Source organism: Vigna unguiculata, chromosome 8, assembly GCF_037176805.1.
Source record: "Vigna unguiculata cultivar grain cowpea cultivar isolate G323 ecotype 2 chromosome 8, ASM3717680v1, whole genome shotgun sequence".
Taxonomy (NCBI): Eukaryota; Viridiplantae; Streptophyta; class Magnoliopsida; order Fabales; family Fabaceae; genus Vigna; species Vigna unguiculata.
Window position 1 is genome coordinate 34207276 of NC_140799.1, and position 18544 is coordinate 34225819.

The 18544-nt window shown below is 26.5% G+C and overlaps 2 protein-coding genes across 2 annotated transcripts; one reads left to right on the top strand and one right to left on the bottom strand.

Moving 5' to 3' along the window:
* The first annotated feature begins 3855 nt into the window (after nucleotides 1-3855).
* Nucleotides 3856-4951, top strand: LOC114195090 (uncharacterized). Its single transcript, XM_028085486.2, has 2 exons — nucleotides 3856-4159; nucleotides 4395-4951. The coding sequence occupies exons 1-2, from the start codon at nucleotides 3895-3897 to the stop codon at nucleotides 4931-4933; spliced, it is 804 nt and encodes a 267-aa protein (XP_027941287.1). The 5' UTR covers nucleotides 3856-3894; the 3' UTR covers nucleotides 4934-4951.
* Nucleotides 4952-5056: 105 nt separating this feature from the next.
* On the bottom strand, nucleotides 5057-7260 carry LOC114193859 (GDSL esterase/lipase At2g30310-like). Its single transcript, XM_028083822.2, has 3 exons — nucleotides 6633-7260; nucleotides 5368-5623; nucleotides 5057-5250 (listed from the first exon to the last, which is right to left on the bottom strand). The coding sequence occupies exons 1-3, from the start codon at nucleotides 7248-7250 to the stop codon at nucleotides 5057-5059; spliced, it is 1068 nt and encodes a 355-aa protein (XP_027939623.1). The 5' UTR covers nucleotides 7251-7260.
* Between the last annotated feature and the right edge of the window lie 11284 nt (nucleotides 7261-18544).

The following is an 18544-nucleotide window of genomic DNA, read 5'->3' on the forward strand; positions in this document are numbered from 1 at the left end:
GATCAAGTCTAAAGTAAAAGTTGAGATTGGGAATATAAATTTTTTAGTTGAGAAAGAATAAAAAAAACTTTATTGACTATATTAATACTTTTCTTTAAATTTAGAGAAGTTCGTTATCATCTTGGTTCGCCCGATATTGGCACACATAGTTGTGATTCATGGGAAAAGGACGATACCAGCAGAATTCCAGTGAGTGGTAGATAGAGTGGAAAACGTCACACCAAAAAACCCTCTGATTCAACCATTGCTCTAGGTTGTGGTAGAACTTTAGAACAAAAGCAGGGCAGAAAGACTACATTGTGAAATATTTGATGAAGATTATATGGTCTCCCAAAGGATTTGTGTCATATTCGGCAATGAACGTTTTGTTAACAAAACTAGCTTGGGCAACCAAATAATCTGCATAAACAAGTTGTTTATAACTAAACTAGAGTGATAAAAAAATAAAGTGAATTTGTTAAAGAACTCCTTCTCAGGAATTCTCGCGAACAGCTTCTGAGCATAAGAATGTACACAAAAATAAAAATGCAAAATTGTGAGGATTTATCTTCATTTATACCTCTTGCATCTTTATTTTATTTTTTCAAATTCTACAAATTCTACCTCCTGACATGGGTGAGGCTTAATTTATACAAGTAGATATTATCTAGAAATTAGGTTTTGAAGGATATAATTCAAGAATCCACAAATTAGACGTGTTCTTAGGATCCACATCCATGGATGATTCTACATTAAGTAGAATTGGATGATTCTTTCTTCAATGAACTTTGGAAGATAACTAATTGTCCTTTCTTTCCCAATTAAACATATATATGTAAGAAAAATATGTTCTACATCAAACCTGGATTAAGTTTGCTCATACAATAAAGGCAATTGATCACAAATGATAGGCAGACAGAGGATCCTTACCAAGTCCTATAAAGGTAATCATCATCGCCCAAAAAATTGGTTTCAGAACCTTTCGACCAAGTTCCCATGGAAGGTAGGATAACGTGCTTGGTTAACCCAGATATGTTTATTTTTCACTTAAATATGTTTATTTTTAGCCGACATTGGTTGAAAACATAATGTCGTATCTGTATTTTTCATCCTATATAAGGAGAAATATTCATTAATATTAAATTAAATTAGTTGAATATCTTTTTGTTATTCTTTTTTTTACCATACTATTCCGTTAGCATTTTGTTTTTTCAATGTTATAATTTTTTTTAATAATTATGAATACTTTCTGATATTTGATAAAATTAGTTAGTAATTTAATTTTTTCTAGTAGCAAGTGTGATACTTAACTACATAATAGTAATTTAACATACAGAGCATCGAGAAAATTTATAAATAATAGTTGAAATATAATAATGAAAAAATATAAACAATAAAAATAACATGTTTCCTTATTCTGAAAATTTTCTTAATTGATTAAGTCTTTGTCAGAATTATTAATTATTTCGTATACTTTCTTAAAATCTTAAAAAATATTATAATGAGATTCTTTTAGCCTCAAATAGTTTTAGAACTAATTGAGATTCAGAAGTCACTTATAATATCAATAATTTTACATGAACAATGAATGAATAAGATATTTAATTGACAGTAGGATCAAAGAATTGGAAAATACAAATTATGACATATAGAATAAAACTCACAATACATTAGAAAAGACATAAAAAATAGGTGTCACAGAATAAAGTTTGAAAAATCTTAAAGATCTTCACAAGAAATACAAATTCATGATAAGATCAAAATGATTTAGGAAAGAATTCCAGCAAAGAATTTCTCTCACTTCAAATAATAACTAAAACCTTTTCATATTCCGTTCCTTCACAAAATTATTTATACTCCTTTTATCCAAGAGAAAAAAATAACATAAATAAGTTTTTGGATCTTTTATTTAAAGTCTAAAACTTGGACTTTTTATTCTCATCCCAAGCAAATAATACATGTGGATAACACTTCACATGTTGGACTTCATCATGTAATTGCACCTCCATTAGATTAACCACCACTCTTTGCAAAGTTTTTTGAGTCAATTTAGCTCTTGCTCTTGTCGTCCTCCTAAATCTTGTATTGGCTTTTAGGCTTTCCTTTGATCTTTAGTATAGACTTCATGATTATTAAGAGTTTCAACATTGTTAATAATGTCCATGTCAATTTATATTTATGTTTTCTCGTTTTCTCGTATTCTATTTGATTAATATCATCTCAAATGCACTTAAGCATGTGAATATTATGGAAAACTTGGGATTGTGACTTGATAACTTTAATATTGTTATCACGGATCAGAGGATCTTAGTTGTTAGGATATTGTTGATGAGCTTGGTTGACCCTACCATATTGTGAGACTCCTCAATAACATAGCTTACATCATAGTTAGTCAAGATGTGTGTAGTAAAAATGTTATTTGAAAAAAATCATTTAATTGTTCTTACATTTTATCACGTGTTGCATGATATGATATGGTATGATACAATAAAACTAATTAATCTTATTGTTATTCTTGATAACCCATGATATAGAACTATCCTCTTATAGTAAATGTTATAGAATATAGTGTACAAATTTATCATTAATATTCACACTAGTTACATTTCAATCTTAAGTCTCTATTTTAATAATGAGACCCAAAGTTATATCAATCATAATGGAATTTCTTATCAACATGCTTCTTTGGATCCGAAATAAGATAAATTAAGGATATTTTCATTGTGTTGAATTGAATATTATTCATTTAGTCTTTTTTATTTTCTTTTTCTTTCTTTCCTTTTCTACTTATCCCCTATTATGACCAAATGGTAATGACACCAATTAGCCAAAAACATTCAAGGTTATGATCTGCCATTTCCCTTATACCGTCGACTTATCTTATCGACCTTTTTCTAACCTCTAGATTTCTTCCCCTTAAATATTTCCCACCCCCTACAAACCTTTAACCTTTCCTAGGTTAGTTTTTTTCCTACCCTTATGATGATGTAAATGTTATTGATCCAATCGGCCTTGGGCTTGATTGGGCCCAACACCACACCCCCTTAATCCAAAGAAAGCATCAAAGTTACAATTTTCCATGAAATTGTCTTGAAATGTATTAATAGCTGAACTTCTTAATACTATACAATGACAAATCTTGATCAATAAATTTTGGAGAATCAGAATTATATATATATATATATATATATTATCACTATCGCTATTACAAAATTAATATCTTATTATCGAGTGCAATAAGAGTATTTTCTTAAGGATGAGAAAAGAAAATAAAAAAAATAAATTGTATTTAAATTTTTTATGTGTTAAATGAAAGAACATAAATAGTGATTAACTAAACAATAATAATAAGAGAGAAAAAATAAACACAAACACGTTAAATTTTCTTTTTCATTCTTTGTAATATTTAATTTTAGGGTTAAATATGTTTTGGTCCTTCAAGTTTAAGTGAAATTTGAAATTAGTCCATCTTCAAAATTTTATATCAATTTAGTCATTCATCTTCAGAAATATGTAGATTTAGCCCTTTTAACCAGATTTTGTATGTTAGTATTTGAAATGTTTACACCTTTTGACACATATTCTCTTTAATATTAGCTCAAATATTATCGTAAATCGCGTTTGAAATGTCACATAAACTTGACAAAATTTGGTTAAAAAGACTAAATTCACGTATTTGTAAGGATGAAAGACTAAATTGGAATAGAATTTCGAAGAGGGACTAATTACAAATTTCACTAAAAATTGAGGGAGCAAAAAGATATTTAACCCTTAATTTTATAATTTACTATTTATTAACATTCAATTAAATTATGTATATACAAGATAAAAATTCTAGACTCACAATTTTAAAAATTTGGGTCAAAGCCAGCCAATAATCCTCCGCCACTAGTACAATACACCACGCTATCATAAATGACTCTCTTTGACAATGGACAATTTCTCAAATCCTTCACTGCCTCTTTGAACTTCTCAAGATTTATAAACCAAACCAAAGGCGCTGCTCTACAGAAATCAAGTTATGTCTATCCGAAATTTCAATCCTCTAGAACAGAAAAGGCTATGCAGATTTCTGGGGTTTATGTCCTGTGTGATTGGACTAATCTGTTATGCGTTGAGTTCCTCTTTCAACCATGTATTTGGAGAGTGGAACTTCTTCAAGATCACCCTTTACACCATGGTAAGTTTCTCTATCAGCAGCAGCATGTTATTTATGAAGAAATGGAGACGATCCAGGCGTTTCTCGCTGAAAGTTCACGTGGGTGTTCTTGTTTTGTTGCTTACTTCTTTGTACTCGTTTGTGTCTGATAAAGTTGTGAATGGAAAACCAAACGGATTAAGTTTGATTTCGTGTGGAGCCTTTTGTTTAATGTCTTTGTGTCTTTCAAGGCTGATTAACCCAGCTTTTGGAGCAGATCTTCTCAATTTCTTCCTTGGATGTCTAACTGTTCAACTTATGGAGATCAATTTGATACTCTTTATCGTTGCTGCTATCTTCTGCTATTGTTTCGGGATTCTTCGTTCTAAAGACTCTAACTCAGAGATTGGAACAGTACCAATGGAAGACCAAGCAACCATAGAACTTGATACCGCAGATGGTGGAGAAAGAGAAGCAGAGGACAACATTGGCCAACAACAAGTTCCGTTGTTAAGAATGGTAGGTGATGGTTACAATTGGAAAAAATACGAAGATAAAGTAGGGAAAGGGAATGAAAATCAAGTAAGTTACTATAAATGCACACACCCCAATTGTTATGTGAAGAAAAAAGTTGGTAGAACTTTAGAGGGGAAAATTGTTGAGATCAATTACCAGGGTACCCATACACACCACAAGCTTATGAATAATATGAAGAGGAACTCTTCATCTGAATATTTGTATTCAGTGGTAACTTCAGAGTCTGTCACCAGTGACTTGCCAGATCAATCATTGGATCAGTATCCAAATGAAATATAATTTAGCACTCTGCTTCTAGATCTCATCACTTTAATAACAAATTTTATGTAATGAAACTAAAGTTCATAAGGAAATAAAGATAACACTTAAAATACAAGAAGAAAGTTGTCATAGTTCTCACTACTATTTGAAGAATAAGGGCAAAGCTACTCTTATAAGATAGTCTGCAAGATAACTGTAAGATGCTTCTGTTAAATGAACACTGTCCCAGAATACATACTTTGAGTGATTACTGCATAGAGGTGTAAATGCATTACATATCTCAATCACTTCCAAGTAACCTGATCCACAACACCCTCTGTTTGTTACCTCCATACCTATTTGATACATTTCCACAAATGTTCAAAATAAATATAAGAACACTAGAGAAATATAAAATGAAGTTAATTAATGCATTCTATGTGTTTGATGTATAAGTATTGAATATGACTTACCATAATGTTGAGGATGAGTAAAAAGGTTAAGTAGTGGGTGATACAAATCTCCATATACAATTTTGCTTTGAGGGAGTGTAGCTTGTAACAGGGAGAGTCTCTGAGCCAACTTCTGATTATACTTCTCACTGTCAGTATTCTGATGCATCAAACATTGCCTATCAATTTTGAGTTTTAGGGTCATTTGAAGAGGCACACAACCAAGGGGAGGAAGCCCGGCCACACCAATGTTCCTACATCCTTGGTCATATAGTTCCTACAATATCAGACACAAGATTATTATTATGACTGTGCTTCGATTAATGGATTTTGATTTTGTTAAACTTCATAAAGAAAATTAGAACTTTTAAAAGTATATTTCTTCTCTTGTGAATTTCTTATTATTAAATTTGTTGAAAATAATCTAAAAATATTAACTATTTTAAGTTTCACATTAAATAAAAAATAAAAATAAAAAAAGTTAGTCTCTATATAATAGAAAAAAAATATATAAATTCATTACTTTAAAATTTTGGATGTTAATTTAAAAAAAATTATAAATTCATTGTTTTAAAGTTTTGGATCGTAAATAATATCAATTATTTATATGCATTATATTAGAAAAAGACAATTACTTTATGCATCCTATCATTTTCTTCCTAAGTCGTATCATTTTTAGAATTTATTTTTTGAATCACGATAAACAATTTTGAGAATTCTTTTTCAGATATCGATCACTTCCTTTTGTACAGAAAACATTTTCTAGAAGTTTTTTGATAGGAATGGGAGGCAATTACTTTAAAGTTTTGGATTGAATGTCAATGTAAAAAAGATTCTTAAATTCATTCACTTAAAGTTTTTAATTGAAAATAATATCAATTCTTTATGTGCATTACGTTAGAAAAAGACAATTACTTCATGCATCCTATCATTTTCTTCCTACGCCATATCATTTCTAGAATTTATTTTCTGAAACCCGATAGACAATTTCAGGAATTGTTTTCGGGAATCAATTCCTCTCATCTTTTACAGAAAACATTTTTCAGAAGCTTTTGATGGAATGAAATGAGAAATGTGATAAGATGCGTGAAACAATTACTTTTAGAAAAATATCTAACAATAATATCAAAATCCACGATTGTCTCCAGATTTTGAACTTGTATTACCTGAGTTAGGCTTAGTTATGTTAATGTATATTTATGTATTCTCCCTAAGACCTATGTGAGAAAAAGAAAAAAACCCAACAAAATTTACAATTTAACCATAGCAAAATAACTTTGGCTTACCTTAATGATGACCTCAAACTTATCAAGCAAATAATCTTGGTAAGCATCGATGGTGATGAACATGAGTCGTCGAGAGGGGAAGTCATGGAAATTCAAAATGAAATCGTTAGTACCAACAGAGATGAGAACAAGAGCATCATGAAGTCTTTGCATGGCTTGATCTTCTCCTACGATTTGCTTCAGCTTCATTGTGTAAGCTTTGAAATATTGAAGTTGTTGGTCCATCGATAAAACATTAGTGAGAGATGCAGTGAAATCATCAATACCAGATTGTCCCGAGCCAAAAGAAACTCCTGTTAGAAGTTCTTGGTCACTTAGGTCTGGATTTAGAAAAGGAGGAACAGTGTCTTTGATGTTCAAGGCAGAGGCAAGAAAATCAGGAACCAATTTTCCGTTGCTGAATCTCCCTGTGGGTACATGCCCTGGGAAATCTATGCCATAAGGAAAATAATTAGCCTTAGAAATAGTTAGCAGGTAATTGTTATTACCAGGATCAACAGTAGAATCTCCAAAAACAAGTAGGGATGAGAATTTTGAAGATTGGACAAGATTGTTTGAAGCAAGAACACCAATGCAAACATGCATTAGCATCACAAGATGCATTGTAGATGATGACATTTCTGCTATTTTCAAGTCACAGCTCTTATTTTCAAGGGCTACAGTGATACCTATCTATATATATATATATATATATATATATATATATATATATATATATATATATATATATATATATATATATATATATATATATATAAATAATGAGAAATGCAGTAAGAGGAAATAGTGTGTCAATTATTTTCCAATATTGTCAGAAAAGAAAGTATAGCTATATTTAGTGGCACAAAGAAAACATACTTAAAGTTATTTTGTTAGTTTCAGTGTAGATGATTGCATTTTTTTTTTTTATTTAAAAGAATTTAGGCAAATTATCTACTAATAGAATATTTTGAGAAAGGTTAGATGAGTGATATTGAATGTGCATGAAATTTAATCCAGTAATGTACTGTATGATTGATTATAATAGTTGTTTCTTTAAACATTGTATTACATATTTAAATTTCAATCGTGAATAGTATGTGAATAGTGTAAAATATTATTATTAAGCTACATAGAATAAAGTGGAAGTAATTATTATTTAATGCAAATTCTTGTAGCTAAAAGAACACTTAATTATTGCTATTTTTTTTCAATATATACATAAAGGTGTTTTTAAATATTTTGATAAATAATATATGTTTTTTAATTATATATTTAAAATGTAAATATATTAATTGTATTTATATTTTTGTAGTCAGTTACTTAAATTACACATTGACTGAAAAAAAGAAGAGAATTTACACAATGAAATTCTACATTTAATAGTTTTAGATTTAACTTCTTATTTTTAAATTTGTACTCAAATTATTAAGATTGTGAAAATAAACTTAGAATAACAATTCAATTAGAATACAAATTAAAAAAAAGTATAACATTTCAAACTTTTTATACAGAATGATTTTTTTTTTATTGATTTCCTCTTTGTTCCAATTAATTCTAAAAGAACATTATTTAATTATTTATAATAAGAATAAGAATATATGTGTAGAAAAAGATTACTAAACATTTAGAAAGAGGGTGTGAATGAATAAAGTTTGAAAAATGAAACCTTCTCTCCAAACTTTGTAAGATATTATTTATGGAATAACTTGATAGCATACATCAAGTATATAACATCCTGGAGCAAGAAGATACTAAAAAGAAGTCACCAATTATTTTTTAACATTAATTAAAATTTAATTTCAATTTAATTCAATCAACCTTACCTTACCATAAAATGTTTTTTTGGTGGGAATGTAATAAATATTGAGGAGAAATAATTAAAAATAAGCAGAGCATATTGATAACTTCTGCAATGCAATTAAATGTTTCTAAAAAGACTGATATTATCTCCTTGGAAGGTGGCATTTATAAATAGAAGTTATGAAGAGATGATGAATTGAAGTACCTCTGCAAGGATATTTAAATTACCATTTGGCATATTTCAGGGATTTATTTGGTACTTCAAAAAACCTGCACATATTAAATACTATATTAATTATATGGATATGAAGGCATTGAATTTCACCAGTAAGGTAAAATAGATAGATAGGTAGAAAGTGTAAAATATGAGAAGTGAAAGTAAACGAGGAAAAAAAATGTTAACCTTTCAGCACAAATAAAAAAGAGGAAATAGTCGATATAATATATATTTAATTATATTTAATTATCAATGTATAAAAAATTTAGTTTCCTTAATTTTATTTGAACTATTAAAATAATTAAATATTTTTTTATTTTTTTAATAATTATTATCTGTATTTATTAAAAAAATTAATATAAATATAAATATATATTTAACATTGAAACAATTTCTGTTTTTTTTTTTCAAATTTAAAATTGTCAGTGCTTCATTATAATAAATATACGTTATAAATACTAATTTAAGTATATAATCAAGCATTTTAAAAGCTAATTTAGTTTATATATAAATTTTTAATTAAATGGAAATATAAAATTAATTTAAATAAATTTGATGAACAACTTTAAAATATATTATTAGAATAATTGATATTGTTATTGCAATGATTTCAGGTGGATAAAAGAAAATAGATAATGATTTATAATCACAAGTATGTCACAATAAGAAGAATTATGTATATGTTACTTGGCATACGTTTAAGATATGATTTAAGTTCGTGGAAGATAGATTCAACTTAACATGTTTCTAGTTAAATAAAATTGGGATTGATTTTTTTTTAATTATAATATATTTTAGTTCTAAAACATTAAAAATAATGGATATAGTTATCTAAATTTAATGACTTTATTTTTTATGTGTGTTAAGCCGTGTTTTAGATTAACATTTAAGTTAGAAATGTCAAAAAGTAAAAATAATTTATCTCATTTGACATGTAAAAAAATTAAATGGGGTAGATTAGAATAACTTTATCTACTTAATTTTGATATTGTAGGACTAAAACTGTTTCAAAGTTTGAAAACACAAACAAAAATTAATATTGATTAAGAATTAGAAACATGAATTAAAAACATATTTAATCTAGTTATTAAAATCATATTTATATCAATAAAGAGACATGGAGTATTTAACCCTTGAAAAATAAGAAATTAAACTCTTACATTAAATTACATTAAATTGCTATATAATATTTTTATATTTAATGTATAATTACTGTATAATTATCCTTAAAATAATAAATCAAACCTTTTACAAAACTCGAAGTAACTTTAAGTTACTTTCTCTAGCTCTATTTATTATTTCTCTCTCATGTTATATGTCTCTCTTCATACTTTCTTAACACCCTTCAAATATTCCTCTACCACTGCACCATGTCTTTTGTTTTAATTTAAGGGTTAAATATTTTTTTAGTCTCTTAACTTTCACTACAAATTTTGGAATTAATGTCTCTTCAAATCTTTGGTCCAATTTAGTTCTTCAACTTTAGAAATGTATGAATTTAACCATTTTAACCAAATTTTGTTAAGTTTATTTTTTTATATGTTAAGCCGTGTTTTAGATTAACATTTAAGATAAAAAATGTCAAACAGTAAAAATAATTTAATGTCATCTTAAAATGTCATTTGACATATAAAAAAAATAAATGGAGATGGATTAGAATGACTTTATCTATTTAATTTTATTATTGTAGAACTAAACTGTTTGTGTTTCAGAGATGAAAACATAAACAAAATTCAATATTATTTAAAAATTAAAAACATATTTAATCTAATTATTAAAATTATATTCATATCAATAAAGAGATAGGGAGTATTTAACCCTTGAAAAATAAGAAATTACACTCTTACATTAAATGGCTATATAATATTTTTATATTCAATGCATAATTACTCTATAATTATCCTTAAAACAATAAATTAAACCTTTTACAAAACTCGGAGCATCTCTAAGTTACTTTCTCTAACTCTATTTATTGTTTCATTCACATGTTATGTCTCTTCATACTTTCTTAACACCGTTCAAACAACCTTCTTTTACCACTGCACCATGTTTCTTGTTTTAATTTAAGGGTCTAATATGTTTTTAGTCTCTTAACTTTCACTCAAAATTGGAATTAGTGTTTCTTCAAATCTTTAGTTCAATTTAGTTCTTCAACTTTAGAAATACATGAATTTAGTCATTTTAACCAAATTTTGTTAAGTTTGTTTAATGTTTCAAACACATTTTCAGCTAATATTAAAGCGAAAATGTATCAAACAATATAGAAAAACTTAAATATTATCATAAAATGCATTTAAAACGTTAAATAAACTTAATAAAATTTAGTTAAAAGAATTAAATCCACATATTTCTAAAGTTGAGGGACTAAATTGGATAAAAGTTTCGAAGAAAGATTAATTTCAATTTTCACTGAAAGTTAAGATATCAAAAACATATTTAACTCTTACTTTAATTAGAATAATTGAACACATACTTGAAGAATAATGATTTAAGAGACAAAATTTGATTCATGTTCTTTTTTATTTGAATAATATTCCTATTCTCTTTGTTTTTGTTTTCTCTTACGAAGTATTTGCCATGTTGGTTACCACATTTTCCAAAACACGTGATCCTTGCAAAATTCAAATTCAAAGTATCACACATTTACCATAACTAAAAGAATAGAACTACAAATCTTAGTTACAAGTTTTGGAACATGGGTCCAATAGCAGTGGCCCAATAATACAAGGGCCCAGTCAACGATCGTGAATCTTTTCAAACAGTTCTAGATTTGGACGGTGCCAAAAAATCAAACCTTACTTACTCTAGATCATACATAGTAAGACATGACACTTCACCAAATTCATATTTAGGTCACTTCCCAAATAAATTGGTAGGGTTCCTTTATTTCCCAATATATATATATGTTCTATCTATTCCACATTATGTGAATTTATGAATTATTGAGTCATCTTTGCCAAATATGAAAAAATCGTGGATCAACTCACTTTTCTTCCTTTATGAATTCCTTTTTTTATTTGAAACATTACTCGTACTTTTTTTTTCACGAATTATAATAATATTTTTTAATATCTCGAGTTTTAGTTCTACTAATTAGGGTAATTTGATATTTGAAATAAAAGTAATTTTTCCCAATGTTATAAATATATAATTTTAGTCTATGACTTTATTAAAATCTAAAATCGTACTATTACGAATATACGATACTTAAAAATCAAAAGTATAATTTCGTTTCTCCTAAAAAGAAATAAAAGGTTTGAAATATACTAATTTATATTGCTAAAATCTACTTACGTTATACATCTTATAAAACGACTGTCTACATTTATATTCACTATGTCTAAGCTTAATTATTTTAAGTTAAGTTTTAAGTTTTGGTTTAGATGTACTTCACATTATGATGATTAATTTAAACTTCTAATTTAGTGAGATTTATATCTTTGAAAGTAAGAGTAGTGTGCTATATTCTTTTAATGCTAAATGAAGGAGATATACGTAAACAAAATACGTATTGATACTTTTTATAAGATGTATGTATTTATACTTATTAAGATGTACGTATTAAATAAATAAATCATAAATAAAATAAAAATAAATAAAATAAAGTGATACATATATAGCGAAAACTTATTTCCATATTTGTATTAGTATTTACATATTTGAGATAATTGGTTTAACTTGTAACTTAGAGAAAGAAATTAATTAAGATATTATAATACATTAGTATGTAATTAAGTAATTAGTGTGACCTTAAGCTTATTGACAAAAGTATTAACGCTATTTATGTTGTTGGTTATATAAATTAGAGATAATAGTAGTAATGACTATTTTATTATTTTTTACATTGAATTAAAAATATTGTGATTCTTAATTTAATAACATCAATCGAATATTATTTTTTGTTTATTTATTTAAAAAATAAATAAATGCAAAAGTAACTTTATGGGAAAAAATTTTAAATGATTAAATCTAATATTTCAAATAACAATCTTAACAAAAACTACAACACAATTATTAAGAATTTCGAATTTTTAAATATAATATAAAATATAAAATAATTATAAAATTAAGTATCATAAAAATATGTCAAATATAAAAAAACTACCATTATAAAAAAAATTAAATAGTAAACAAAGATAAAAAATAATTAATCCTAAAATTTGTTACTATTTAAAATATTCTTGTAGTATAAATATAGTAAAAATATCATATTTAAAATAATATTTTTATTCATAAAAGATGTGAGTAGAGAATGTATTTATGTAGAAGCAACTGCAAAATCTAATGTTAAAGTAATCACAAACGAGTCACGCGTGAAAAAGCAATACAAATCCTAAATTTGTCGTTTAGCTAATTAACTTCATCACCTAATTATTGATCTTGAGTATGCAAATTTGTTCTAGGGTTATTCTAGTGTTATCATATATAAATATATATATATATATATATATATATATATATATATATATATATATAATCTTTAGTGTAAATGTTCGAATATATGAAGAGAAATGCATGAATATTTAAGAAGAAACAAAGGTTTAATTAAGAAAATAAATCTCCTAAATCTCCTGAAATAAAAATTCTAAATCAGGAGCAAATATGTCAAATAACTTCCAATCTCAATCACTTAATTTTAGGGATTCCAAATAATACTATATTTATTTTACAATAAATAAATAATATTTTTCACATATTCTAACTCTTTAAGGATGAAGAAGGAGATCTGAGACGGAGAATGGAGTGTTTCCTAGCATCCCCAACAGTCTCTAAGAGTCTCTTCCAAGCACTCAAGTGTTTCTTTTCATGTAAAATGAAGCATTCCCTAAAACTCTTGTAAAAACATGATTAAATATCTATATTCGCGTATCAAGTTAACATTCTTGTCCAACGGCTTCATTCTCGTACAACGAGGCCTAAAAATCGATGCTCCCTGACTTGTAACTAGGGATGTCAACGGAGCAGGTAGGATACGGGTAGTAGCTCCCCCATACCCTACCCGCTAAATAATTATTGGCCATGTACTCGTACCCATATTCGTCGGGTATCTGTTGTGCGAGTACCTACATAAATTTTTAATATCCACGGCTACCTGCGGGTATTTACAAAAAAATAAAAATAAATATTTAACAATATATTTTAATTGTAAATTCAAATAAAATACATATATAACATTCATAAATTTTAAACAAAAGTCCAAATAACTCATTTAAATAGTGTTGGATGACTGTTCACAAAGAAATGAATTTTTTTTAAAATTAATTGATAAAAAAATAACTCATTCAAAATCAATATGTTAATATTTTAATCATGTTTTTAAATTTTTTTTAATTTAAATTAGAGTATAGCGGGTACAAGTATCCACAGTACGAATACTATGATACTCGTACCAACCCCCGTTAACATACGGGTATTAAAAATACACGTACCCGTTATCCGCGGATATTCATTTCCTACAAACACTACAGGTTTTGACTGTCATTTTCGCCTAGCAAGCCACCAGCTTGTCCAACGAGTTAGCTTGAAACCTAAAAATGGTTTTTTGATTGTCCATGGCAGTACAACCCTACATGTGAGTCGTTCTTCATGTTTATGGTGTTGAGTACGTGGCATGGGTATTTGTACAAAAATCATTCTTCCTTATTCAATCATGCTTCATTGATGAGTTCTAACTTGTTTTTCTTCGTTAGAATTGCTTTCTATTGATTTATTTCACATAGTTAATGTTCCTACCACACCTAAATCGCTCATTTCCCCTTCGAATGCGTCTTTAAAAATAAAACTGAGACAAAACACACACTCCAAAATAGACAATATTTCAGAAAGATTGTGATCGACAACAATTCTTTTATCAAACTTGAGATCGAAACAGTTAAAATAAATAAACATAAAACAACTAAAATATAAAATTACATAAACAAAATAAACTTAAGAATTAATAAATTAATTTTGTTCACAGAACTAAACACCAAATGTAGAAAATAACAATCTTGTACAAATATTAAGCTCTGAACTATATATAAATTATAGGCTAACTGAAGAATGCCATCCAAATGTTCTCCACGAAGAAAAGACTCATAATAAAGTAAACTAACTTATAAAATACTTTATTCGGTTGAACTAAATAAACAACTCAAATATTGTTTTAAACATGCTCTATCGGGTAGAAAAATATTTCGATCAATTAAACTAATTAATGAAGCATTGACCCATAACTTCTCTTACCAGTTTAATCTCCAATTCAAATTTAATACTCAACTTACTACAGAAGTTTCTTGGCCCTACAAATTAATTAAATATTGCGTGTGTATTAAATAATTGATATAACATAACCAGCTGCACATATAACACTTCGATATCTCTCTTCCTTCAGAATTCAGCCGTGTATTTTATTAGAGATGAAGTGATCATCTATTTTATTTGAAATTCTGAAATATGACCGAACTTTTGTTTTAAATAAACTAGCGAACAATAATTCGCAGCTAAATATCAACACGCGAGAGAAAATTTTAAGAATTCTTCTATTTGAATCCTTTTTTCATTTAAAAAAAAACACGAAAAAAATCTTATCCATTTAAAATAAAATACTCGATTGAATTGAAAGCCCGTCTACCTCACGCATGCTTCCATTCAAAACTTTTTTATAAAATAATTTGTTCATATATATTATATAATTGGGAAAATAAAAATGGAATACAATAAGCATGTATGATGAAGGGAAATAATTTGAAATAATTTGAAGATGACAATGGTGGTGGCCCCAATTATCCAATTATAGATTGGGACCTGGAAATGAGTTGATTATTATTGGAATGGTCCACATTTGAAGTAAAACCCTAAATACGTGTATGAGGATGATTACGCTGAGTTGAAGGACATGCAAGCTGGTTCGTACCTTCGTATTTGGCCACAATCTATTCAATTCAACCAAGCCAATTATTAGTTCCTCTTTATTTTGCACTCCAAAATAAAAATTGCGTTTAACTTTAAATTTTTTAATTCACTCAAAATTACACCATATGAAAAATTAATTATTATTTAATAATGTTTTTGTAGTGATATTCTTTATAGATCAAGTATGTTTCTTTTTAAAAAGAAAATTAGTGAGATGCTTTTTATATTAATTGTCAAGGAACTTATGTAGAAAGTACACATATTACAATTCAATACTATTAAATATTTCCGAAACCTAAAGCCTTCAATTTAAAATCAAAGTAGTGTATATAGATAAAAAGTTTTTCTAGTATTTACCAAATTGTAACCATTCTACTTTTTACATTGGTTTCTAGCCAATGTTATATAGATGATGTAAAACCAACTTTTACCATTAGTGTAATGTGAATTTTTGTACATCTAAATTTGAAATATGTCTTGTTATTATGTTTGATAGGTTAATATTTCATTTTGGTTGATTGCATTTATGTATGTGAAATGTGTTTAAAATACAAATTTTCAAGATAATCAAGACTTACTTATGCTATATTAATTAAAACTTAATGTAAAATTCAGGAAGAAATTAATTAGTATAATTTTTGTATGTGTGTGTGCTTTTTATTTTATCTTTTCTCTTATTTTATTAAGTAATAAATAATCTTAAACCCTTCATTTTAATTGTTTAATATTATCAAATCAAAAGTTTTAAATCTCAATTTGTCCACCACATACTACCAGAATGGGAATATAAAAACTTATTAGTACGGTGAGCATGTTTCTATAACTTGATCTGCATACCATTTCATTTAAAATGAGATAAAACCAGATCAATTAGACTTTTTAATATAATATATAGTTGAAATTTTAAATAAAATACAAAATTAAATTAAAGTATGCTTATATATAGTAGATATTTTAAAGTAAAGAAATTTGTTAAAATATAATATTATGCTATATGTATAAAATATTTTATCAAACAAATTTTTGTTCTAGTTGAAAAATCTTTTTTTTTCTTAAGATCTTAATCGAATTATAATGATGTGAAATAAAATACTTTTGTTGTAGAAAAAAAAAATACAGCAGATTTTAAATTTCAAATATGAATATCTATTCAAATCAACTTTAAACGAAAGGAGCTGGATTGTGCCATCCTCACCCTACTTATTGTGTTGCATTTGGAAAATATTCCCATGGTTTTTGTCGTACATGCAAATATTCAAATTCTTAAAACCTTTATAAGCAATTTTCTAGGGTTCTGATAAACTTTAGACAACCTGCATGCGTACGTATTATATCGATCAATCATTTATCAGGTAAGAGTATTCCAGATGCATGTGTTTGGTTAACGTGTACCCTAGAGGTACTTGCATATTAAAATAAAAAAAAAATAAGAATAGTGTTTTTTACTCATTTTAATTTTCAAAAAAGGATTAAGTGTTTTATAATTTATCTTAAAAAACAAACTTTTAATTTATGTCTGTATCGTTCAGAATCAACAAAATTTGTTCTGGGTATCCAACACTATAATCTATTGAGTTTGCTTTTTCAATTTCATTTGTCTTATCGTCGTATACGGTGTAACATTAACTATATATAAAATAAATTTATAATATATAAATGATAATAAATTTTATAATAAGTTAATTTTATAGAATTGAGTTAAATTTAAAATTTAATATAATCATTAATTATTTAAAGTTTATCATATAAATATTTGTTATTTATTAGGTTTATCGTATCATTTACTATCATATTATTATTGGATCATTATTAATATATAATTGGGTTAAATATGTTTTTTGTCTTTCAACTTTTAGTGAAAATTGGAATTAATCCCTCGTAGAAATCTTAAACAAATTTAGTCTCTCAACTATGTAAATGCGTGGATTTAGTCATTTTAACCAAATTTTATTACGTTTATTTGACGTTTCAAACATATCTTATTATAATATTTTAGTTTGTTGACATCATTTAAAACATCTTCGTTTCAATGTTAGCTGAAAAATACGTTTAAAATATCAAATAAATTTAACAAAATTTGGTTTAATTGACTAAATCCACTCATTTCTAAAGATGAATTACTAGATTAGTTCAAGATTTTTAAAAAGGACTAATTTAAATTTTCACTAAAAGTTAGAGGACAAAAAACATATTTAACCCTATATAATTTTGTACTCGAAATGTATATATCTTAGAAAGTGTTGGAGATGATATATTGACTAGAAATAAAATAAATTTACAATATATAAAAGATATAAAAACATCACTTAATTGATTTTATTATAAAATTGAATTAAATTTAAAATTTGACATCTTAAAAATTTACATTCTTTGAAGATTGATCAGATGCTAAGTAACTTGGAGATGGAGATCCTTAAATGATTGCTTTTCATAAACTGTGATCACATGTCATACATAAGAATTTAGGTTAGATACTTAATAAGCCATTTTTTAGTGTAGGACACCAACTAGTACTTAAAGATAACGTACTTGCTGATAAAAAAAAAATGAAAATGATAATGTACTTTCCAAATCTCGATTTCGATGCTTAGCCGTATCCCTACCACCGTACGTTAATTTGCCTGAGCTAAGTTAACATTAATGAGCCATAATCAATAAACTTCGTACAAACAAATGGCATTGAACTTTCCATAGATAAATTTGTATCCTCGAAGACATATTTGTGTATCTGAGAATTAAAATAACATAAAACCTAAAATTCAATTGACAAAATTTAATTTAGGAGACTGAAATTGTATTAAACTAATTACGATGATGTCAGTGTAAAATATACACATTTAGATGAAATTAATAATAGAAGTTTAAAATCATTAATAAATAAATTTTGCAATAGGTTTAATTTAAAAAATAACCCTCTAGCCAAAATAAATTAAGAAATTCACAAGAAAAAAAATACAAAAATAACTTACGTTGAAGTTCTTACGTGAACTAATTTAGATATACAATAATTTCATAAATA